General features: G+C 46.3%; 7 protein-coding genes across 7 annotated transcripts; 5 read left to right on the top strand and 2 right to left on the bottom strand.

Moving 5' to 3' along the window:
* Nucleotides 1-4,427: 4,427 nt before the first annotated feature.
* Nucleotides 4,428-6,479, top strand: H6S33_008301 (uncharacterized protein; the record flags this gene model as incomplete). Its single annotated transcript, XM_044839929.1, has 1 exon — nucleotides 4,428-6,479. The coding sequence occupies one exon, from the start codon at nucleotides 4,428-4,430 to the stop codon at nucleotides 6,477-6,479; it is 2,052 nt and encodes a 683-aa protein (XP_044687846.1).
* A 77-nt stretch (nucleotides 6,480-6,556) lies between these two features.
* Nucleotides 6,557-9,091, top strand: H6S33_008302 (uncharacterized protein; the record flags this gene model as incomplete). Its single annotated transcript, XM_044839930.1, has 1 exon — nucleotides 6,557-9,091. One exon carries the CDS (start codon nucleotides 6,557-6,559, stop codon nucleotides 9,089-9,091), a length of 2,535 nt encoding a protein of 844 aa, XP_044687847.1.
* A 20-nt stretch (nucleotides 9,092-9,111) lies between these two features.
* H6S33_008303 (uncharacterized protein) lies at nucleotides 9,112-10,113 on the top strand (the record flags this gene model as incomplete). The annotated part of the gene is made up of 1 exon (XM_044839931.1): nucleotides 9,112-10,113. The coding sequence occupies one exon, from the start codon at nucleotides 9,112-9,114 to the stop codon at nucleotides 10,111-10,113; it is 1,002 nt and encodes a 333-aa protein (XP_044687848.1).
* Nucleotides 10,114-12,416: 2,303 nt separating this feature from the next.
* On the top strand, nucleotides 12,417-14,279 carry H6S33_008304 (uncharacterized protein; the record flags this gene model as incomplete). Its single annotated transcript, XM_044839932.1, has 4 exons — nucleotides 12,417-13,017; nucleotides 13,081-13,150; nucleotides 13,210-13,897; nucleotides 13,989-14,279. The coding sequence occupies 4 exons, from the start codon at nucleotides 12,417-12,419 to the stop codon at nucleotides 14,277-14,279; spliced, it is 1,650 nt and encodes a 549-aa protein (XP_044687849.1).
* A 537-nt stretch (nucleotides 14,280-14,816) lies between these two features.
* H6S33_008305 (uncharacterized protein) lies at nucleotides 14,817-15,633 on the bottom strand (the record flags this gene model as incomplete). The annotated part of the gene is made up of 3 exons (XM_044839933.1): nucleotides 14,817-14,975; nucleotides 15,088-15,413; nucleotides 15,507-15,633. The coding sequence occupies 3 exons, from the start codon at nucleotides 15,631-15,633 to the stop codon at nucleotides 14,817-14,819; spliced, it is 612 nt and encodes a 203-aa protein (XP_044687850.1).
* Nucleotides 15,634-16,886: 1,253 nt separating this feature from the next.
* Nucleotides 16,887-18,431, top strand: H6S33_008306 (uncharacterized protein; the record flags this gene model as incomplete). The annotated part of the gene is made up of 5 exons (XM_044839934.1): nucleotides 16,887-16,986; nucleotides 17,060-17,433; nucleotides 17,505-17,577; nucleotides 17,662-18,059; nucleotides 18,150-18,431. 5 exons carry the CDS (start codon nucleotides 16,887-16,889, stop codon nucleotides 18,429-18,431), a joined length of 1,227 nt encoding a protein of 408 aa, XP_044687851.1.
* Nucleotides 18,432-20,093: 1,662 nt separating this feature from the next.
* H6S33_008307 (uncharacterized protein) lies at nucleotides 20,094-21,937 on the bottom strand (the record flags this gene model as incomplete). Its single annotated transcript, XM_044839935.1, has 4 exons — nucleotides 20,094-20,702; nucleotides 20,799-21,343; nucleotides 21,394-21,611; nucleotides 21,678-21,937. The coding sequence occupies 4 exons, from the start codon at nucleotides 21,935-21,937 to the stop codon at nucleotides 20,094-20,096; spliced, it is 1,632 nt and encodes a 543-aa protein (XP_044687852.1).
* Between the last annotated feature and the right edge of the window lie 3,534 nt (nucleotides 21,938-25,471).

Below are 25,471 nucleotides of genomic sequence, written 5' to 3' on the forward strand. Positions count from 1 at the left end.
TAGACACTGGCGAGGCATAGACTCGTCAGTCATTGCTCCCATGAATAGATCCCCTTCCTAGCGCCCGGAATGTAGTTACTCTAACAGCTGGTAGCTAACCACACTGCCGGTACTTGCATATCACCGTGCAACTGGCTTCTAACAATAACTCTCAGCATGTAATCGGGCCCTGTGTGTACTCATACACCAGACAGTTGAAATGGCTCCGTTACAATCGATCACAAAGGGACCTCCAGAATTCCGCAACGAACTGTGTTCCTTGATCGGATACCATAGTGTCGGGTAATCCATGTAGCTTCCAGACGTTATCAATATATAGCCTTGCTACTTCCCGTGAATCCGCCTCCTTTGTCGTTGGTATCAGATGCCGCATTTTGGTTAGTCGATCCACTACGACCAATATCGCATTATATCCATCGCTTTCCGGAAGGTCAGTAACGAAATCCATCGAGACATCTGTCCAGGGCCCATCGGGAATTGGCATGGGTCGAAGCACCCCATAAGGTGCATTGCGTGGTGCCTTGCTACGGGCACACACATTGCAATTCCTAACGTACTGGTCGACATATTTTCGCATCTGTGGCCAGTAGTACTCTCGATTCAGGAGTTCCAAAGTCTTCGCTCTGCCTGGATGGCCTGCCGATGGTTTGTCATGATATTCCTTTAGGAGACTTAGCCGAAGATCGTTGTCATCTGGTACATAGAGTGCGCCACGATAAAGTAGCCGACCGTTATTGTCTTCCGTACATTCGGCAAGCGAAATCTTATTCGAGTAATGGACGCCATTCCGAAGCATTGCAAGGACTTTGTTCGGGAAACTGTCAACTTGGTAAGCATTTGAAAACAACTCTTCTACAGTAGACATTCCTTCAGCGGATTCATTTGAAAAAGAACCCGCGAACAAACTTAGCTTTGAATCCAAATTTTTTCGCTTCAAAACCACCTGGCTTTGATGCGTCAACCGTTCATCCCCCTCCTTAGGTAGGTCACCCGACCTCCTAGTCAATGCATCTGGCTTTGCCCCTTGTTTCCCTGGTCTAAATTGAATGACGAAATCGAAACGTGAAAGAAATTCCGACCAACGGGCTTGTCGACGGTTTAATAGCTTTGTTGACATAAAATATTCAAGGTTCCTATGATCGCTGAGAACTTCAATTGGGAATTGTGCCCCTTCCAAATGATGTCGCCATTCCTCAAAACATCGTACAATTGCCAGAAGTTCTTTGTCATAGATCTCATAGTTACATTCCGCAGGGGAATGTTTCTTAGAGAAGAAAGCGACTGGATGTAGAATTCCTTCGTCGTCACGTTGGGACAGGATTGCAGCAGAAACATAGTCGGATGCATCGGTTTCTACTACGATTTTCCGATTCGGATCAAAGTGCGCTAGTATGGGTGCCGTTGTGAACATCTTTTTCAATGTCTGGAATGCTTCCTCCCTTTCGTCCGTCCATTCGAACTTAACATTTTTCTTGGTCAAAGCCGTGAGCGGAGCAACAATTTTTGAATATCCTAAAATAAAACGCCGATAGAAATTCGCAAATCCCAGAAATACTTGAACATCATGGAGATTCCTTGGTGTGGACCATTCCAAAACATCGACAACTTTCTTCGGATCCATCCTAGTCCCATCCGGGGTGAGAATAAGGCCGAGATACTTCGTTTCCTGGACCATAAATTCACATTTCTCAGGCTTAAGGTGAACATGATTCTCATCAAGTACCTTCAAAACCTTTCGAATGTGCTCTTTGTGTTCTGCCAGGGTTTCCGAGTAGATAAGAATGTCATCTAGGTATGCTGTCACAAATTGATCGAGGTATGGTCGTAAAATATCATTGATCCAATGTTGGAACGTGGCAGGGGCATTAGCTAATCCGAACGGCATTACAGTATACTCGAAATGTCCATAACGAGTCCTGAACGCCGTCTTCCATTCGTCTCCCTCGGCGACCCTGATTTGGTTATATCCCCAACGTAGATCCAGCTTGGTATAATATTGCGCTTTTGATAGCTTGGCCAGAGTTTCTTTTAACAATGGTAACGGATACCGATTTTTGATCGTAATTGCATTGAGGCCCCGATAATCTACGCAAAGCCGAAGAGTCCCATCACTTTTCTTTACGAATAGTATGGGTGCTCCCGCTGGTGACTCACTGGCTCGAATGAGTCCCTTAGGTAGATTTTCGTCGAGGTATTCCCGTAGTGCTTTTAATTCAACCTGGGATAATCCATATATTGGTCCGTACGGTGGTCGTTTACCTTCCTTCAATACGATCTCAATATCATGTGACGGCCGATGTGGTGGAAGGACTGAAGCATCATATTCTTGGAACATATGGAGACGATGGTGGAACTCCTTTGGTACTAGTTGCTTGATGTCGACCGTGGATTTTTCAACTGCTGAAACGACAACAGTATGATGTTCCGGTAGAGGGATCGAAATTCCATGGACAGTGACTGTCGTTCCACTGAGTGAACAGTGTTGACAACAGCTTAGAGAGTCAAAAACAAGTAAATTTTCCTTCGGTCGAATCGTAACATCATGATGTCGCATCCAAGGTATTCCCAATACAATCGGATAGTGACTCAACTGGGTAACGAAGAATGGAGCAGTTTCCTGATGACCATGGATATCTAATGAAAGGCGAGCGACGTGGGTAATTTTTCCTGATTCGACTAGCCTACCATCGATTACCTCAAGGAGGCGTGGTGTCTTCAGGGGTTCCGAGGAGAGTCCATATTTTTCCATAAAACCTTGATCAATAAACGCATATCCTGATGCTCCTGTATCGATGAGAGCATAGGTAGGAACGAAGGAGTCGGGATCTTGGGAGACAGAGCAGGTGACAACAAGAGAGTCTTCAGACATCTTATCTTCGGACACAGTAATAGCAGGAAGAACAGAGACAGGTGGCGGGGTTTGCCCCTTTGGTTTGCCATTCTTTACCAAAGGGGCTGACCTTTTAACGCCGGCTTTTGAGACACTTGTTCAATTGGCTTTTCTCGCCAATTGTTGATGGTACGGGGGTCTTGGGAGCGAGGGGTAAGATAACGAGGCTTAACGGAGACATGCCGGGATCGGGGTTTAACTATGGCAGCGGAGATGCGAGAACGAAGATCAGCGATGGTGGCATTGGCTTGGGCCTCCCAGGCCTTTGCAACAGAGGTGATGTGAAGAATCTCATCTTCAGCATCAGCGAGGTTCTCATCAGCGATGGCGAGACTTTCCTGATGTGGTGCCAGGCGATACCGAAGCTCCTCCTCTTCGGCCTTAGACTCCTCAAGCTCGCCCTTGAGAGCAACAATAACTTCATCGCGGCCCCGGATAGTCTCGGTAGACTCTTCCTGTTACAGGCATGCCAAGCATTTACGGGAGTGAGAGAAAGGCTAGTAGATACCCCAATACCCTTTGATACTAATGGCAACACCACTATCAACTCCGGTTCGCACCCACGAGGTGTGGTGCGATCGATATGCGACCAAATGCGGAGTTGCGGTTTTCCTAGTTAAAAAACACGTTTTCGACCCCAATAATAACCCCCGGAGCGTCAAACCACCGAAGGGGTGTGTTTTGGTACCGGTGGATATATGAGAGACAGCTGGAATCAATCAGATCGAAGATCGGACCGCTCGGAGCGAATCGGCGCAAGCTGCCAGCCGACCGAGTACCTATCGACGGTACCTGTGGGCATGAGAGGACTCTGCTATGTGGGAAAGCGATGTGGGAAGAGGCCTGAGTAGGTAGCCTTGCCGTCCGAGACCTCCGAATAGCCGGCGCTGACGATTATCCACCAGACGGCCGATGGAGAAGAAACATCGACAGGGAAACGTGCATTGGAGTAGATAAATAGGTTGAGGGGTTTCAGCGGGTTTAGGAGTTTGGGTTACGGACTTAGGAGTTAAATGTTCTTGGTTGTTTTTCAGGGTCTTGGGCATGCCCCGAGTGTATTCTGTATTATTAGTAGACTGGGTCCTCGAAACATAAGCGAGGGATATAAATACTGTGTCATTCACTGACTAGCCAAACCATTATCGGCGAAATCAGAGTCTTAACAATATAAATCGTTGATACGCGAGTTACAACTTTATTGACTATACTTTTGAAATACTTTATTCTATTGTGACTTCGAACTCTACCTGAACTATTACGTCGAAGACGGTCGAACATCATACGTTAACTCTAGTGAATCTTTGTTGATAACCTAGCTCGCAGGGCCCGTATCGGATCAAGGAGAATCATACTCGACGTTGACTGAAGAGACCTTGGAGACTTCTACCTTTGTAGCTGTTAGCCGAACTCTGAGCTCTGCGTAGTGTACTCTTGTGGTCTGGTACGCATCCCTCACAGTATATTGTTACTCACAAGTTCACTTGGAGTAACGAAGTCACCTCAAAGAAAAGAACTATCGTCATTATCCCCTATCACAATGACTACCCGAAGGGATAATTATTTCATAGATACCTCGGCCGTAACTGAGGAGGCCGGAGGGGAAGACTCTATGGTAATATCAAGGGCTGCTAGCCCAGACCCCCTACTTACGGGCGGACCCTCCACACAAACTAGGCAATCGAAAAAACGCTCTGCTCAAGATCAGTTCGTGAGGAACATGCAGGAGTTTTTGGATACCCATGAGGCGCAAATGAGGTATCTTGGCTCAGCTGGACAGGCCGTTTGGCAGCAGCTACAAAACCTCCAGGAACAAGTCCAAGGGAGTGGACAAATCCTGGATAAGAAGGTACGGCAAGAAGCCATTGCCCAAAAACAACATCTCGAATCGCTCTTTGAGCTCGTCACCAATGTCCAACAAATGCATGAAGCCGCACGAGCCGCCGACCACGAGGTTCTGGATCGCAATCATCGGATTACCCAGAACCAACTGTTGGAGGCGGAGCGACAACTGAGGATGCCACGAGAAGAGCGGGAGCAGGAGAAAGGGGAACAACGGGCTATGTTTGCGCAATTCAAGCAGTCCGATGAGATAAGAAACCAACGGATAGCCGAGATGGAGGAACTACTGCGGCAACATCTGTCAGTAGCACCTTCCGTGGCTAGTGCTCCCTTAGATCCTAATGCACCCCGAACGGTTCCTGTTGGCAATGGCAAGAACCCCCAAAATGCTGGCCCTCAAACATCAGGGAATGGCAAGCAACCAGAAGAAGCTGGCCCAGTTGGTGGAAATGGAGGCAAACAACCGGAGGACGCCGGCCCAGTGCAGGGAAACAGTGGCAGGCGACCGGTAGGAGCTGCTCCGGTAGGAGGGAATGGTGGTAATCAACCTCCCCGAAACCCACCAAGAGGAAATGTTGGGGGAGATCCAGAGCCTTCCGATGACGATGACGACGATAACAGTGAATGGTCGCATGGTCGGAAGAATTGGAGAATGAACCGAGGCGGGAACCGGAATTCGGCGCCGCCTGAGGATGAAGATATGGTAGATTCGCTCGCCAAAATACCCTTTGAGTTCGATAATGCCAGAAAGCATAACCTGCGGCATTGGCTCATGGAGTGCGAAATCTACTTCGAGCAGAAACCGAAGAAGTTCCGAACGGACAGAAACAGAGTACTGTTCGCTGGAACGTATACGTGTGGGTTGGCAAAGGAATGGTTTATGGAGTATATCGAGACCAAGATGCTAGGTCCGGCAGCCGCAGACTACGCTACTTGGACTCGGTTCCGTCAGGAGATCAGAAAACGTTTCCTAAGCACTCAGGAAGCTATGCAGAACGCGATGAAGATGCAGCAGTTCAAGTACTCTGCTAACATCGGGGACTATCTGACGAGGATGGAGATCATGAACCAGCATGCTCAGATGAAAGGAGCATCCTATCGCGCCGCCTTGCTCCAAGGGCTACCAAATGAAATCCGGGAGCGCCACTCACGCTTCGATCCAACCGAGGACGACTCCGAGTACATCCAACAGTTGGAACGAGCCGGCAAGGCTCACGAGGCTTATCAGGAGCAGATGAAAATGTTGGGGAAAGCAGAGTCGAGAGGAAAGGAGTCGAACCATGGTGGGAACTCGCGGCAGAAGGAAAAGGGGTTTAAGATCAAGGGGAGGGCTCAGACTGAGGAGAAAGAAAAGGGGCAAGATAAGAAGAGCACCAGCAAGAATAAGTCGGGGAATAAGCCAATATACCATGACTACGATGAAGCCACCAAAGGAGTTCCACCGCCGGTCCGAGACCAGCGAAAGACCGATGGTGTCTGTGTGCGATGTGGCCGAAAGGGTCATCTTTGGAAATGGTGTCGGTCAGATGCTAACAGCAGTGCATCTATCTCCTCTTTCTCCCGAAAGCGTACCCGCGACGACGATGGCGACCACGATATGGAACCACCGGAACCCCAACCTCAGAGAAAGCGAATGAGGCACCGTGCTAGGAAGCCGGCTGCGACGGCTGCTGCGGAGTACACCAGTGGGCAAGCGTTTGTGCGAGAACGCGGATCGGAATCTGAGATGGATTTCGACGAGGATTTTTAAAAGGGGACTCTGATGAGTCAGGTCAGGAGTATCCCCAGATTGCTATGTTATCACTGACAGAAAACAACAAAAAAAATATGAAAAGAAAAAGGCAGGAAGGGAGAGCGTCCCAACCGGAGAAAAAACAGAAAATTTTGGATGAACCAATTCACGGTCCTCGACCTATCGTTAATCAGTTCCTTTGTTTTGCGGAGAAATGTTTACCTTGTAAGGTGTTGTTGGATACTGGTCCAACTGGTCCTGTTTTGTCTGCTGTTTTTGTTGATAGTTTTGAGGTCCCGAAGGTGAAACGAGACGTCCCGGCCCGGGTATTTGGATTTACGGGAGAGGTTATGAAGGGCACGGGACACGCCTTTATACAACCATTAATTATAATGTCAAAGGGGCATCAAACGCAACTATCATTCGAGATCGCCCCTCTTCTGTCTGGCATCGATGCAATATTACCAAACTGGTGGTTGAAAGAACATAAGCCGGTTATAGGGGCAAATGGGGAAGTTTCCTACGATGGCAGGAACTGCAAGAGTCGATGCTTCACTGACAAGGAACCACAAATAGAAATGGACGAGGGTGTACTGGACGATCCGGAGGCCCAATTCATCGGTAGCATCTGTCTATTGGAAGATGAATCGACCAACCTCCGCGAAACTCTTCCCTCTTGGCTCCATGGGTTCCTTAAAGTCTTCCTACCATCGGAAGCAGACAAATTACCACCGCATCGATCTTACGACCATGCGATAGATCTTGAACCGGGGAAGCAGCCACCATGGGGACCCGTTTACTCCCTATCCGAAGTCGAACTGAAGGTGCTTCGAGAGTACCTAGATAAAATGTTGCGATTGGGAAAGATTAGGCCTAGCAAATCCCCGGCAGGAGCCCCAATCCTATTTGTGAAGAAGAAGGACGGTAGTCTACGACTTTGCGTTGACTACCGTAGACTTAACCGTGTGTCCATCAAGAACAGGTATCCTCTACCGCTTATGGACGAGCTACGAGATCGAGTGGCAGGCGCGGTTATCTTCTCAAAGATTGACCTGAAGGAAGGTTACAACCTCATCAGGATCAAAGACGGCGACGAGTGGAAGACAGCCTTTCGTACGCGGTACGGGCATTTTGAGTACCTCATTATGCCTTTTGGGCTGGCAAATGCGCCGGCAACCTTCCAGAACATGATGAATGATGCGCTGAGGGAATTCCTGGATCAAGGTGTAGTAGTATACCTTGATGATATCCTAATATATAGCAAGTCTCGAGAGGAACACAGGGAGCTGGTCGGTAAAGTCCTTAGTAGGCTACAAGAATATAACCTGGTCGCCAACCCGAAGAAATCGTTCTTCGAGCTCACTGAAATCGAGTTCCTCGGTTACATCCTTGCCCCAGCAGGCGTCACCATGGCACTGGATAAGGTTATGTCTGTTACGAATTGGCAAGCCCCGCGCAGCGTTAAGGAAGTACAGATCTTCATGGGCTTTGCCAACTTCTACAGAAGGTTTATCCACAATTTCTCCGGGGTCTGTAAACCCATTACCGATTGTCTCAGGGGTGATGCTAAGAACTTTGTCTGGTCTATGATGGCCCAAGCAGCCTTCGAAAAACTCAAAACCCTGTTTACGTCTGCGCCGATCTTGGTACACTTCTCTCCAGATCGCCAGACTATCGTGGAAACGGACGCAAGTGATTTTGCTATCGCCGCAATTCTATCCCAGGTTATCGACGGAAAGACTCACCCCGTTGCCTTCTATTCTCGAAAGCTTAACCCAGCGGAACTCAACTACGATGTCTGGGATAAGGAGATGCTAGGAATCGTCTCAGCTTTTAAACAATGGCGTCACTACCTCGAAGGACCTAGCCGAACGGTCCTCGTCTACACGGATCACAAGAACTTGGAATATTTCTCAACGACCAAGGTTCTTAACCGACGACAGGCAAGGTGGGCTGAGTCTTTGGCAGAGTTTGACTTTAAAATTATTTACCGCCCGGGAATCAAAAATGGGAAGGCAGATGCACTATCGCGACGGCCGGAGTACCGTCCTGAAGGGGGAGGCACGCTTGGGAAACAGCCGATAGACAGGTTCTTTAAGCCCGGACAGTTGGCGGAGGAAGAGTTTGTGGTATCAGCGGTGTCGCTTGCCTCCAAGGGGGTGATTGACTGGTCTAAGAATTTTCTGGATCATGTCAGGCAGGCGGCATCGGGAGACCCGATATGGGTAGGATTGAAAGAGAGAGTTGAGCAAGGGGAGAAGCTGGGGGAATTGAAGGATATCACTGAGAAAGACGGACTACTCTTCTATAAGAACCGACTCTACATTCCGGCAGACGATCGTATCAAGATCCGAATTGCACAGTCAGAACACGATTCGAAGGTGGCAGGACACTTTGGACAAGATAAAACTTTGGAACTCATCACGCGCAACTTCTATTGGCCAAAAATGAACGAGTGGATTGACGATTACGTTCGGTCATGTGACGAGTGCCAGCGTAACAAACCCAGCCGCCATAAGAAATACGGTGCGCTTCTACCACTGTCCACGCCACATTCTGTCTGGCAATCGATATCATGGACTTCGTCGTGCAGTTACCGGAATCAAAGGGATATAACCAAATCTGGGTAGTAGTCGATAGGTTCTCGAAGATGTCGCACTTCATCCCCCTAGTAGCAGAAACGACCGCGCAGGATTTAGCGAAGATATTCCTTGGTCAAATCTGGCGACTCCATGGACTGCCTCTTGATATAGTTTGCGATAGGGACGCCAAATTTACTTCAAGCTTTTGGGCATCCCTTATGGAATTATTGGACGTGAGGATAAGAATGAGTACGGCTTTCCACCCTCAGACCGATGGGCAAACAGAACGGGTCAACCAAACCCTCGAGCACTACCTACGAGCGTTCTGCAATTACGAACAAGATGATTGGGCAGAGCTACTCCCGTTGGCGGAGTATGCTTACAACAACTCGGTTACCACCGCCACGGGTCAATCTCCGTTTTATACCAATTACGGTTACAACCCAAGGACCAACTGGCCGACGGAAGCCGAAGTGGTCAACCCAACCAGTGACCTGTACGCTCACTTCATCCGAGGAGTTCACGATTCTGCTCTCGCTCGTTTGACAGACACCAGGGAGAAGATGGGGAAATACTATGATCGGAAAAGGAACGAACCGCCGAACTTTAAGATAGGTGACATGGTCATGCTCAATGCGGCCAATATCAAGACACGTCGTTCCACCAAAAAGCTCGATCATAAGAAACTCGGTCCGTTCAAGATCATCCGACTAGCGGGAAAACGAGCCTGTGAATTGGAACTGCCACCACAAATCAAAATCCATAACGTGTTCCACATCGAACTCTTGGAACGTTACCGACAGAGCAGTATCCCAGGCCGCGAACAACGTCCCCCGACTCCCGAGGAGGTCAATAAGGAAGGAGATGTTCTATATGAAGTGGAAAGTATTGTGGGAAGTCGAAAGAGCAGGAGAGGATTAGTGGAATACCTGGTGAAATGGCGGGGCTATTCGATGAGTGACTGTACGTACCAAGTCATGGACGCTATGGATGAGGAGGTACTTGACCTTGTCCACGACTTCCATCGAAGGAACCCCAAGGCCGTGAAGGACCAACGCCTGAGACTATAAAGGTACCCCACGGGGCTAAGTCCTTCCCCTCCACAGACACCGCGGGTGATATGTGGAGCAGGTTTACTGGAACCATAGTCTGTCAGAAGATGTCCCGAGACGTGACACCCTGGAAGGGGGGTAAGCTGTTACGGGCATGCCAAGTATTTACGGGAGTAAGAGAAAGGCTAGTAGATACCCCAATACCCTTTGATACTAATGGCCACACCACTATCAACTCCGGTTCGCATCCACGAGGTGTGGTGCGATCGATATGCGATCAAATGCGGAGTTGCGGTTTTCCTAGTTAAAAAATACATTTTCGACCCCAATAATAACCCCCGGAGCATCAAACCGCCGGAGGGGAGTGCTTTTGGACCGGTGGATATATGAGGGATAGCTGGAATCAATCGGATCGAAGATCGAATCACCCGGAGCGAATCGGCGTAAGCTACCAGCCGACCGAGTACCTATCGGCGGTACCTGTGGGCATGAGACGACTCTGCTATGTGGGAAAGCGATGTGGGAAGAGGCCTAAGTAGGTAGCCTTGCCGTCCGAGATCTCCGAATAGCCGACGCTGACGATTATCCACCAGAGGGCCGATGGAGAAGAAACATCGACAGGGAAACGTGCATTGGAGTGGATAAATAGGTTGAGGGGTTTCAGCGGGTTTAGGAGTTTGGGTTACGGACTTAGGAGTTAAATGTTCTTGATTGTTTTTCAGGGTCTCGGGTAGGCCCTGAGTGTATTCTGTATTATTAGTAGACTGGGTCCTCGAGACATAAGCGAGGGATATAAACACTGTGTCATTCACTGACTAGCTAAACCATCATCGGCGAAATCAGTGTCTTAACAATATAAATCGTTGATACGCGAGTTACAACTTTATTTTGACTATACTTTTGGAAATACTTTACTCTGTCGTGACTTCGAACTCTACCTGAACTATTACGTCGAAGACGGTCGAATACTATACGCTAACTCTAGTGAATCTTTGTTGATAACGTAGCTCGCGGGGCCCGTATCGGACCAAGGAGATTCATACTCGACGTTGACTGAAGAGACCTTGGAGACTTCTACCTTTGTAGCTGTTAGCCGAACTCTGAGCTCTGCGTAGTGTACTCTTGTGGTCTGGTACGCATCCCTCACACAGAGCCCTTAAAGATTATTGAGTTCTAGCGATAGTATCTTTGAACAATCTGCAACCTGATTGTCTATCTTGTACGGCCGTCTCTATTCTATCCTATTCTATTTCTCTTAGAAGAGACCCCCGTTACACATTGTACAAGCATATCAATTTATCTTTTTAACTAACTCGCAAAATAATTTCAATCAGAGGCTGTAGAATAAAATGTTAATTGGCTACTACACCGCCTCTAGGCTATAACAGTATTGTTTTTTGTGATTTTTGCACTAATACGATTTTGATGGTAGGCAGGTACAAATTGGCAAACTTAAATCCCCTATAAATCATCAAGGAGCACTCGTTTGTTTATCATCCACAGCATTTTACATTTGCCGAGACCAACCCACTATCGCACCCTATCTCACAAGAGTTGATCTAGCTTATGTACGGCACTGTTGTCACTAACAATTCCGAGTTATGTAGCAAGTACTTATATATGCACTCAAGGCAACCTATTCTTGATTCCCATATGATCCGTAAAGAACCCAAATCCGAGATGGGAAATGATTTTTGGTGGAGGAACCACGCTGCAGGCGGCGAGGTGCGACTACTACAATGGCAGTATACCTACAAACAATTGTTTCCCCACGGTATCTATTTATTTATTTTTGTTTTTTATCTTATTTTTACTTCTTTTCGCCGTGAAATCATTTATAGTACATAGGTAGAAGTAATCGTCATGGTCAGTCCTCTCCGGATTTCTTTTTGCTTCCAAGATCAATTTCTGTTAAATTATCTCAAAGCGATATTGGTAGAAGTACCGATTACATTTGAGCTTCTTTTTTCGTTGCAAGGATACAAAGAATAGCCGCGAAGCTTCTACGCGTGTTCCATTGTGTTTCCCCTTTATCTCTCTTCAGCTAGATTTGCCTCTCCATCTATCAGCAGTTTCAATTTCGGTCTCGTTACATGCATCCCATCGCATCGTTCCCTCCATACGTCTACACCATTCACGAATAACGACTGGTGCTGCGCTGAAATATATCTGAGGATAGGAAAGAAGCCCATACCAATACACCCTCGTACTGAAATATATTCCTCCCTCTCGCCACAATCCTATTCCGGTCCCGCTTTGTTCTCAACCGAAGAACCCCTGCTCTAACGTGTAACTATCTCTTGATCGTATCTTTAACTGTCATGAGTTTTTTCGCCAAGTTCAATAAGACCGGAACGACACCAATCACTCCTCAGAAGTTTACGGTGAAGACTATTAAGGTAGCCTCCGAACCGAAGTCTAAACCGACAGACCTTCTACCAAACAGATCTGTTTCTGCAGCGAGGGGGGATGGGGAGTCGAAGCGTGATAGCGGTCGGACTACACCGCTGCACCATCCTAGTTCTAAACGCCTGACATCTTCGTCCCGGAAGCGTAAACATTTTGAGCAGTCTAAAGGCCCTTCTTCATCGACGCCAGATTTACTGAAACCTCCCAGTCCTGAATCGCTAGCATCCTCGAGAAACCGCTACAGACATTCTTCTTCAAGATCGCCATTATCTTTACGCCTCGAGTCAAGTGACGAAAGTTCCAGCGATGGCGACAATACCGACGAACGAGCATCCAAGCGTTACAAGAGCGTATCGCCTGCCGCTCCAACACAATCCCGTAACAGGAATCTAGTGAACCCACTGAGCTTTCGGAGTATCTCAACATCAACGAATTTAGAGAATAGCTCCTTTGTTCATGCGGATCAGATCGCCAGCATTGGCAATAAGACCTGGGGAAAGAATAGTACGCGCGGTATGCTTGATATATCAAACCTCCATTGAGAAGAATGTACGACTAATGGCTCCGAGGATGTAGTCTTCAAGAAATCAGACAATAAGTTGTTAGATATCAAGCTCCAATACCCTGGAATATCGCAATCTGAGAGGTAACAAATATACTCCGAAACTAGTCTGCTAAGAACGGTTTCTAAAAGACATCGCATAGGTATCAGCTTGTGCAGCACACCGATGCAGATGAGTTTAACCCGGTAGCAGACATTCTAACCACCATGGAGCATGTTGCAAACCACCTCCTCACCGACCCACAAGCCGATGAGATATTTTCTGAGACATCCGGTGGCTTAGTGTATTCCCTGCGACGTGCTTTGAAAAATGGTGAATCGGCCAAATTTCACGAAGGCATCGAAAAGTATAATCGCCTTGTGCGAAAATACCGGAAGGATGGAACTTTCAAAACAAGGATCGCGGAGATGGGTGCGCTTCCGTTCTTACTAGTTGAGCATATACTTGCTCAGACGTATGCCCGTACTGTAGCCCCTCAGGTAGATACTCTGAAAGAGTATGTTGCGTTCTCGAGCACAGTTTACGGAGAACTTTTGCCTAAATTTACAACGAAGCTGTTTAAGGATGCCGATTTGACAATGGACAAGGTTTTTGTGGATCTCGGGAGTGGAACGGGAAATGTCGTGCTCCATGCGGCTCTAGAAATAGGATGCGAAAGCTGGGGCTGTGAAATCATGCCGAACGCTATTGCTCTTGCGCAGAAGCAGCAAAAAGAATTTGAGGCCCGCTGTAAGATGTGGGGAGTCAACCCTGGAAAAGTGAGACTCGAAAGAGGCGATTTTCTTGAGAATCGAAGAATTGCTGACATCCTGAAAAGAACCGATGTATTGGTGAGGCTCTTATCATCCCTTATTTTCATAGGCATTAGCAAGGCTTTATTATTATTTTTTGTTCTCCACCTAACAATTCTTCTACATAAAGTTGGTCAACAATTACGTCTTTGACTCGAGTCTGAATCAACGTTTACTCGACATGTTCTTGGACTTGAAAGAAGGGGCAAAAATACTTTCACTAAAACCATTCGTCCCTGCCAATCATGTTATCACCTCGCGCACAGCTGGAAATCCTGTTAGTAGGCTCAGACTGGAGGAAAAGGAATATTTCTCCAATTCGGTTTCGTGGACACATGCTGGTGGGAAGTATTACATCCAAACTGTCGATGAAAGCATGTTGAGAGATTTCTATGAGAAGGAAAAGAGCCAAACAGTCTGAAAACCCTCGATGACTGAAAGTTTATCGACCGCCGCGGTACCGCATTTCAATAGTTAGGTGATTGTTCTTGTCATCCCTTTCGTATCTACATTCTTATCTAAGCTTCGTCTCTTTTGCCCTTACGAGAGTCTCGCAGGTGATCGTTCCTGTGGTCTAAACGCTTGTTTAATGGATACTACATAGCCATGGAGTTCGTGGAATTGGGTCAGGAATTGTAATATACCTCTTCTACTTTTTTACCTGCTGTACAATAGCGATGCGGCGTTCCCAATGCTAAATATTTTCTCGCATGACTTTACTAATTGATAATCCAGGCATGCGCTGGGTTTTTAGAGTATTTCTACTAATAATAATCAACGCATCTTTCCAAGGTTGTGAAGCCCAGTATAATCATAAAATTGATGAAAAATCGGGCCTGGTGTACTTCAGGCGACGAGCATAAGCGGAAGCCATTGAGAAAATGCTGTAATACCAAGCCCTAGTCAACCATATCTTGCCAAGAATCGATGATCTACATGTAATTATTAGAAAAGCAATCTATTCCCAATTGGATTCTCGGTTCATGCTTTCAGCCTTTTTTGCCATCTCAGCCATGTATCGATCGACAAGTTCCTTATTCTCCTTCCGCACGGCCTCTTCTCTCTTAGTCAGCATGTTCAGTTCCATTGTAAGGGTCAAGATTTCATCTTGTAGCTCCTTTTAGGTTCCAAGTTGTAAACGTTATATGGTGATTAGCATCCGAGAATATTAGAACTCAACATGGAAGGGAAGTATAACAGTAGGTGTATTGGGGTGAGGATGGTCTAACCTGGATATGTTTGTTTTTAGCTCGGACTTCCTCCTCTAAGTCTCTAGTTCTTCGATCTAGTCGGTTCCGTTCTAAAATTATGCGGTCTTGCTGCTCAAGCTTTCTCTGAAGCGTGTCTTTCTCTTCACCCACCGCTTTGAGACTCAATTGTAAGTGAGCTTTGGTCTGTTGTGCGGCACTCAAGTCGGCTTTTAGCTGGGTAAGTCCTGCGGCAGCCCCGCCTAGGTCGCCGCCTTCTAGGACTCCTTCCCCGAGTGCATTAGAAGCATCTTTGGATGAAGCGGAAGACTCGTGAATTGAGGTGGTGCGTGACGCTAGACGAGAGTCTAATTTATAACATGTATGTTAGATTATCCACGAATCTTAAGAGTTTTTGGTGGATATTTTCAATGATGAATGAGAAGGGAAGGGGAGAGGACAAGCAGAGATAAAATCATCATGAGACTTCTCTCGTTTATCGCGCTGGGCAAGAGAGCTCAAGAAATCTATTCTCCACGATGAGGACGAAATATGAGAGGAGGATAATGTTGAAGAAACTGTTGTCATAGTGAATCGTTTATTTAATAGGGTAGTATGGTTGTAGGTCTTTGTGGGAACAGATATGTGGTGTAGTTGATTGGGTACCAGTACTATATGTATCCACACGACGTAGGTCTACTTATAAGTACCTACTTTAGAGAGGTACAGTTCCCACCAGGTGACGAATTAGTAAGCGGACCCCACCATCCTCGAAGGGAAAACGCTCAAGATACCATAATATATGTTTCTGATAAGTACATGTACCTACTCTCATTCCCACGAAGAGATTTCATATTTTCCTGAGGTACGAGGCATACACACAGTGTAGGTACATAGCTTCACCATCCATGTTTCCCAGGCTGCAACAGGCAGGTAGCAGGAACTTCTTTCGTGTAACGTAGCAGGGTTAGGGTATGACATGCAAACAAAAACAGACAATTTGAATGCTCTGAGATAAAACCGAGTATTCGCCGAAGACAAAAGTGTTCGGATGGAGTTGAGATATTGTTGGGTAGAGGCATGAAGATACGAGACAACGGGAAATAAATACCTCCAGAGGTATTTGTTAAAACCATGGTATTTTGTGGCGTATTCATGGTATCAAAACCAATAATTTGGGCCATCCGAACACTCAAATACTACACTGACTTACACACCTTCCTACTCGGGGTGAATACCATGGTATTGACGTCCGTCCGAACAGAGCCTAACCTTTTGATGGCGAATTTAAGATACCTAGAGTGCTAAGTAGCGGCTGGCCTAATATTAGTAATCAATCTTCGTTAGATTTGGCTTACCACGTGATTCGCGACGAGGTCCTTAGCAGAGGGCGATGTTCGGCAAGGGGCTCGGCGGATGGCTCAGCAGTAGGCTCTGTCTGGGGAGGAGTATCAAGTTCCGTCACCTCTGTGTTGACTTCAAGGTCCCAATCGGCTAGTTCAGACACCTCAAGTGTGTTATGATTGAATCTGAAGTGATTGAGCTATTATGGTTAAATTACTTTTCAATACCTTTACTTCATAAAGGACCCAAGCATCATACTGGAGCTTTGTGGAGGACAGCGGGGGAGATTCAGGCTCTGGGATGGTTGCTTTTCAGTGAAACGCGTTAGATCTTATCAGATTGTTTGAGCTCAAGTCATTCGACGATGATTCACATGCAACCCGCCTGAAGTACCCAGTACATACTCTACATATACATATACCTACATAATCCATCCTCCATCGATTGACCCCAGCTCCACCCCATACACATTCAGACACCCTGATATTCATACAGTTATGACTAGCAGAGAACCTTCACCACCCAACGAGTCTGACACTCCGTTATTAAATAACGAGATGGCAATAAATATACGCCGCATGAAGCAAGCCCATATCGGTATGTTTATACCTGAATATAAAGTAAAGTAGAATGTGACCAATCCTCGAAACGCTCACTTCAACTTTCTAAGATCGCTCCACCCGGAAAAGACTCGGGATTCTACTGTTATCAGTTGTCATTGTCCTCTGGGTTTCCAGCTCCTTCTTGACCTATGCTATATTCTCTGATGACTCTTATACAAAGCCATATTTTGTGACATACCTCAATACATCGGTGTTCTGCTTCTATTTGATGCCATGGGCATCGAGGAAAGCGCTCGCCCGATGGAGAAACGATGATGCGGAGGGTTGGGTGGAGGGCGCTCTGGGACGTTGTGAATATCGTCCAGTTACGCAAGACTGCGAACAGTCGGAAGATGCGGCGAACGCCCCTGGCAGGGCGGGAAAATTGGGAATTAGGGAGACCATGAGGTTGAGTGCTGAATTTTGTTTGATGTGGTTTATTGTGTGTTTTTGACCTCCGTATTATTGTTTGGAGGGCAAATTTAAGGGTTGCTGACTTGGTGGTATTCACAGGCAAACTATTTTCAAAGCTACTGCTTAAAATGGACGTCAGTAGCTAGTTCGACCATCTTAAGTTGTACCAGCAGTACTTTCCCCACGCTCTCTCAGTTAAATCTTGCCAGATGGAGCTGTGCTAATCCACATTATCGCGATTGGTGAATATTATCAGGCATCTTTACTTTAATCCTTAGTGCCCTTCTCAGGATCGAACGATTCTCTTGGACAAAATTATTTTCAGTGTTTCTCTCGATCGCTGGTATCTCACTCATATCCAGTATCGATTTCGACAGCCACAAGGAATCAGTAGCAGGTAAATATGATAAAACACCAGCGGAAATCATGCTTGGTGATGGCATGGCATTATTTGGAGCTTTTTCATACGGGGTCTACACTACACTGCTCAAGGTACGCGTTGGGCATGAAAGCAGGGTCTCAATGCAAATGTTTTTCGGTTTCGTTGGTCTATTTAATCTCCTTGGTCTATGGCCCGGCCTGTTACTTTTACATGCCATGGGGGTGGAGAAATTCCAGCTGCCGCCAGATAATAGAGTATGGTGGATTGTTGCCGTTAGTTTATTCCCACCCCCTCTTGAACCCCTAGCGTCATCTTTTCCATCTACACTTTAATTGCATAGACTCAACCAACGTTTTATCTAGATCAACGCACTTATAACTCTTGTTTCTGACTATTGTTGGGCATATGCCATGCTCCTTACAACTCCCCTCATCGTCACTGTTGGTCTCAGCTTGACTATCCCCCTCGCGCTGCTGGGACAAATGCTCTTACATCAAAATTCTCCAAAATTTCTTTATTGGGTTGGAGCGGCGCTAGTCCTCGTCGCCTTTCTCTTCATTAATAATGAGAGTGAGACTTTAGACGCGGTAATAGAAAGTGAGGCGACAGGGGAATTCACTGTCGAACATGACAGAATAGATTAGTCCATTCAAGGGCTATTGGTGAGCTATTTCAAATAATAATTTCTGCTAGTTTGACTTGGGACCACAGTTGTTTTTATGTTTTTAAGATTTACCCAAAAGCGTATAGAGTTTATTGCTTTCGAGGGTTTCCAGAAATTAATTCAAAAATTATGAGAACCGACCCCACACCTTACGTGGAGCAGACTTATCTATTTCGTCCCTCGAAGATTTTGTAAGCGTATCTAGGTCTAACTCTAACACCCCTCAGTAACTTCCTACGAAATATCGTTTCTAATAGATTATTTAAGGTAGGGTGCTAGGTGATATATTGTTATTTAACACCCTCTATAAACCCGAGATAGCGAGCATATATACCTAAACTTGTATTTATTTCCAATGTCATTAGATGGTTGACATGGCGCGCGGTCCCAAAATGTCACTCGCAAGTTACTTTGGAAATAGTCCCATCGAGTGATACATTGTGATCCTGTCGCGGAAACCAATTCTTCCTCCCGAAGTTTGGTTCTACCAAACCCGTCGTGCCCTTTCCAGTACGGTAAGTAGAGTCTGAATTGGATAATATATCGTATATACATTATGCATACATATGCCCACTCGGTCCGTGTCGGTCGGCTCTACGATTAACGGTACATGTAGTCACCAAGGATTTACTCTAGAACACTTTATTTTATAGACGAAATTTTAATTGCCCGACATTAGTAGCCCAGAGAGATAAGTTTTGCAATGAATAAATGCACAGCATTGTAGTAACAATTACCAGGGGATCGAGCTAGTATCTTTAATATCTTATCTAGGCATTTATTTATTTACACTAGGTTGGACTCCACAACGATTTATATTCTACTGGAATCTAGCAAAAAGGTCACTCGTGTGGAAGATACTACTCAATATCAATCAGTAAGTAATACGTACTATTTAACCCCCAAACATTGAAAAGGAAAAGGACAGGTGCGACAAAGGAAAATAAAGCAATATAAGGAAATAGAAAATCAGCCAGCGAACTCTTCTTGTTGCAGAGCCTACAAGGCTGGAGAAAAAACTGTATATAAAGGACCCGGAGAAAAAAAATGCAACATGAATCCGATAAGAGAGAAATGGAAATTATAAACTAAACAATGCGCCACAAAGTGATAAACTCTGGAGGCAATAATAAAGAAAGGTTATTAATAGAAGGGCGTAATATTTTTGAGGATTCCCTACCCATTGCTTTCCAGTAAGCCCGACAGAACGCCTCCCTATAGTTCCACAGGTTTTTCTGGTTATGGGCTTACTATTACAAGAAAATAAAAGCCGTTACCACCGAATACCACAAGCAGATCCCCATAACCCAACCTGAGAAACCCCAGCCCTGTTCAATGTAGAGAGGGAACAGGGCAAAAAAAAAATATAGAAAAAGAAAAAGGAGATAACAAAAAAACTAACGAGATAGAAAAGCGTTGAAGTTCAAGAGAGACCCGCTCTCTCTGTGTACCAAACCCGGATCCCACACTCCTCTGATGATCATTCAAAGTTACACGACGAAAACACGAGGGCAGTCATATGAAAAAAAAGAAAAACAAACTGAGATGAGATGAAACCCAATAGCTAAGAAATAGACGAATACTTTGACAGAGGACGATTTGTCTGTACTGCGCGGTACCGTAGCGTGAAAGAATAATCGCATTACATCATATTCCCTTGAGGCGAAACACCTTGGGACATCGGGTAATGCATCATGTGCTGCATGTCTACTTCGTCTGAATCGTCAAGTGCCGATGGAGAGCTGCCTGACATGGTCAATGATTGCTTTGAATATAGTTCGCTTAAACCAACACCATCATCCGAAAGATTTCCGTGGTGATCATATGTCTCTGGAAATAGCTCAGAGCTATCCGCGCGGTGCATGTGTGACAAGGGTGGTGAAGCGCTTGCAATTACAGGATCACCATGACCCATTGAAATTGGAGAGACTGAAGGATTGATGACCCCTGTGGGATCAATCATTGGCGATAAGAATGGCAAACTGTAGGGGGTACCGTAGCCGTTTCCATTCATATCAGGCTGTAAAGAAGAATTGAGCATTGATGGACTAGCATAATCAGAGGGTGAAGTTGTGGTGGCTGCAGAAAGAGGGTAGGCTGAGCCAGGTCTATAATCGAGAAAACCTGATGAGGATGTGTCAATACGTAGAGGATTCGAAAGCCCAGGATTGACCAAAGAGTGAGGATGTTGCGGCGCTGGGGCGTAGAGATGATCCTGTGGGTCCTGGAAAGAGAAGGATGGCATATTGTACTGTGAAAAGTCAATGGCGCTCGGTACGGATCTACTCCTTGTTCGGCGATGCTTTTGGTGGAAGTTGTGACTAAATGTGGGATCCTGGGGGTATACCGATAGTGAATCGACATCGTTTGATGAAGCAGGGCGTATAATTTGTGGAGAGACAGGAGCAGAAACCGATAGGGTGGGGTGCTCGTAAAACGTCATGTGCGCAGGAGGGTGATTGTGTCTGTTGGCAAAAGATTCTGATGTCATCAACTTTGCAAGTTGACCCTGGAGTACTTTAGGGGGCCCCCCAAGTTGGTGGACCAAAACTTGGGAAGCTTGCTGATCTTCTGTAAAATCACGGCATTGGTAAAACCCCCCGGAGCCGGACGAATCCATGAAGAAGTTCGGTGGCTGGGTCAGACTGATAACAAGCTGCCCCTGCTTCTGTGTTCCATTGGCGGCAGATGTGGGTGAGTCCAATCCCTCGAGCTCGATGTTTTTGATAGACGAGAAAGGATATTCAATCTTATAACCAGCGGAGTCATTGTTGATATAGTAAGTAATACACGCCTTTTCAGGTGAGTAGAAGATAACAAGATCCATCGCATTCTGACCGACGCGGCGCCAGGAACCAATGGTCAATGATCGACAGGTAAAATGGTGGATAACTAATCTAGTAAGTTTTCCGCCCAGGTAATAGGTGAATCCTTTCACTTACCAATCTTTCCTTGGGGACTTGGTTCAGGAGTCAACATCATGTTACCGTTGCCGTAGGCTGAAAGACTTCGGGAACGGTCTGCCATCATGTCACGAGGATATCCCTTTCCATTTTCCATTGCTTGCATAGCCAAGTACTGACGCATGCAATCAGGAATCGCGTCACAGTCCTCTCCAGTTTCAATGCTCTTTTTCGCCAAATGCTTGATCTTTGCTCGTCTAGAAAAACCCAACATGTATTAGGATTAGGAAAATGGAAGATGCCTTGGAAAGGAGACAACATACCGATTCTGAAACCAAATTTGAACTGAACGTTCAGTCATGTTGATCTCCTGAGCAATACGTTCACGCACGACGGCTGTTGGCGTAGGGTTCTTATTGAACTCGGCTTCCAGGGTCACGAGTTGCTCCTGCGTCGCTCTCTGACGTTTCTGGTTTTTCTGTTGTTGCGTAAGTGTGCTCTTCCTTGGTGGTCGTCGCGAGCCATTTGTCTGATGTAGCTGCTGATGAGGGGGAGAAGGAGAAGGAGAAGTCAATGAAGACATCCTGTATAGTGTGGTTCTCTACTAGTTTATAGAAAGACGCGACTATTCGCTCGAATCAGTTTCAAAGTTCATGACCAACGTGATACGCGATCAACCTCGGAATGATCCCGGGCGATGTTATCTCCAGGAAGCCAAGATTACCTATAGTATTTGTTTCACTCGAATTGTCTGAAGGTTGGTACGCCGAACTTAGTAGTTGACAAAAGATGGTATATGCTAATCAGACAGTTGACCTGAACTGTACTGAGTCGTTTGTTGCGTTGATCTTCTTTCTTGCTAAATAAGTTGACTGTCACAAGGACGTGTTTGTGATTCTTAGTTTGTTACACTAGTAGTGATCGTGAAGAACTTCGCGCCGGTCGGAGACGTAGAAATCCAAGGATTCTTTTTTGTTTAGTTGTAATTTTCTTTCGAAACAAGAAAAACCCTGGTGGGCAAAAGAAGAGAATGATTTTTAATAATATGAAGGAAAGGGTTAAAGAAAGGCCAAAGAATGTGTAAATACACTCAACAAGTTGAGGATGCTGAGGGTAGTTTTGGAAAGAAGGTGGCGAGTGGAGCGACAAAGTCGTGAATAGTCGGATGATGTCTAGCTGAATAGCCTACAAGGAATGAGACTACTCTACCTTGTTCGAATGAGTGCCAAAAAAGAGCGTCTAGGACAGCCGAAAGAGTGAGGCTGTAACCTGAAAAAGGCGTGCAAAGTTAAAGAGTATAGGATCAAAAAGAAAGGAAGATCACGATGCCTGGAGATCAACTGTCGGTGAGTGAGAGAGAGGGTAAGGAAGGAGAAGAAGAAGGGAAAGAGAAGGGAGGGAAGGGGGTTCGTGCGGTGTGTATGTGTGGGCACTTGTGGGGGTGTGGGTGTGAGGGCAAGCCAGCAGGCAGTTAGACCGATGACAACGTCCCTCCGCGCATACCTACCTGCCCTGACCTGCGTACTTGTGATACATCTGGTTGCTACACACAGTATTGGTTACCAACTTAGCAGCTACACTACATGTAGGTACTCTACTCTACATACTGCATGCACACAGGCTGGCCACTAGCTCAGGCGGGCGGTGGGCTGGTGGGTATGTAGTGCAGACGGCGGAATCGGCATAGTAAGAAGGAGAAAGCGCCTTGGGTGTGGGTAGCTACACCCTACACTACATGGATGAGCACAAGCTGTGTAGGGGGGCGCGGATGGGTGTGGTGGTGCTGAAGCCTGAAGGGAGGGGAGAGGCAGCAGCGGTTGTCCTGCTTTCCTTTGGAGTCTCTCACCGTGCTCCTCGTGCTCCTCTCCAGGCCAGGCTCCAAACAGCCGCAGGGGTCTCCCTTTTTTTCCTCTCTTTTTTTTGCCCGTCCGCTCACAGGTCCCAATTCGAATTAATGGGGGCAGGAAAAAAAATCCCGATATAGATGTATTTACGGAAACAAGACAAGTTAGAAAGCAAAGGAAAGGTAAGGAAAGAAAAAGAAAACATAAAAATGAAGAAAAGGAAACAAAAATGTGGAGGCGTAAACAATCAGCTACTCAGTGGCCATCCAATTGTACCCTGCTTCGTCCTTTTTGACGCCAGGGGTCGGAGACTTCTTTCTCTATGTTCAATCACCACCTGGCACAGGCACAGGCACAGGCACACAGCTCTCGCGAAAGAAGGCGATGCGATGGGTGGGGTTTACGCCTGGAGTAGGTAGAGAGAGTTATGCGCGGAACCAAAATCTTCACTGGGGGAAACCGCTCTATTAAATCTCTCGAATCATTTTTTTATATCTTAAGTTCATCAACAGGGTACATGTAGTTCGAAAGGTTCCATGGCCATATGAATTTATAGAAAAAATACATATGCACTCTAACACATTACTGAATTCCGCGTTTGTGTAGAATCACCTACTCTAGGTAGAGGATTCCCATCTCAGGCACGCACGCAGAAATCATCCGATTGAATGCCGAATCATAATGGCATAGAATAACCTGGCTGGCCGGTGCGCCAACCATCCTATGGTGTCCGGCCAACCGTCTAGCCAGCCAGCATCCCCCGCTGTAGTCTCCATCATCATCATCATCATAACAACCACCTGTACACTGCCTATCAATAGCAGTCCCGACTTAATTATGATTCCATGCACCTCCTCTCTCCCCCTCGGCTGCTTCTGATCGTGGTATTCAATTTGATATCGTTTGGTGGACATCAACTTGAAGAAAACAAAGTGACGGCAGGCGTTCAATAAACGCTGTCTCGGGACCGCTAGCGCATGCATTCAGGAACAGCCCCCAAAGTCTTGCTTGGTCTTAACCCGTCTCAGCTATGTAGGCTGTCGGCTAGCCTGGGTCTAAGTAAGGATGATCGGTGGCGGCCCATCGCTCAAGGCAAGCGGAGCCTCGTCTAGGGCCAGGAACGCTCCGTTGGTACCAAGTTCTGGGCAAAAAGGGGCAAAACTCTTGATCCCTTCATATCCAAAAAAAGGTCCATTGCCGAGACACCGACGGTTATGGGCATTGGGCAAGTGGGGTTTCCCCAAGCGCGTTGTGATACACTGTGATGATGGTCAAACTTGCCCCTCACAGTCAATCAGTCGCAGACTTTATATCACTAGCAAATGCCATGCCAGGAGTGGTCTCTGCTCTATATGCAAGACGAGCTTTTGAATTGGAATCGATAGATCTTGCTCTGACTGGCTAAATGTTTATGTAACGTACATTTCAATCACCTTGTGTGGATATTCAAGGACTTGAATCATTTTAACCCAAGCTTCTACGAATACTGCGGTACTAGAGTAGACGAACATCTTACATAACGATGTTAGGTAGAAGCTAGATTATAGTGTCTATCTCTTATCAATCGATCGATCCAAGTACATTAAGATGAGGTAGCTACATGTACTCTAAGTACATACATACATACTAGGGGTGTGCCAACTCGCGACCGCGAGTTGTACGTTGAATTATGGGTATCAAATAAAATTTAATTCATGAGGGGCCTTCGGTCCCATCCTCCTCCTCTCGTGAGTGCTCAGTACTTTGATGTGTCGTGCTGACTAATTGCACCCCTGCACCCAACAGCCAATCAGACCGTTCCAATAATAGAAAAAATAGAGACAGTACATTATAGACATGTAGGCAAATACACTTACTACGAGTACTGTAGGCAAATACATGTACTTAGAGTAGAGTGCCTACACACCCTGCGATCTGCAATAATAGTAGACGACAGGCGAGCGGGCCGAGCTCAATAATTCTCCGGTTGACATAGGTAGATAAACTACCACGGGATTTCCTACCGACACGACATACAGGTATATTGCACCTGCGGCAAAAGTAACTGTTACAACTACATGTAGCTGTTATTGTGGCGGGTGCTCAATGGGAAACACTGATCAGGAGGCTGGAGACTCGCTCAGTAGAGTCAGTCTCAGCCTTTGACATGGATTTGATATCCACGTTATGAGTAAAGTCAACGGCTGTCGGCTGAGAATACCTGCATGGTATCTGTGCCCATGCCAGTTCTTGGTTTAAAACTACCACCCCGCGTTTTGAGCGTCCATCAACGG

Source organism: Morchella sextelata, assembly GCF_020137385.1.
Source record: "Morchella sextelata strain SCLS chromosome Unknown scls_26, whole genome shotgun sequence".
Lineage (NCBI taxonomy): Eukaryota > Fungi > Ascomycota > Pezizomycetes > Pezizales > Morchellaceae > Morchella > Morchella sextelata.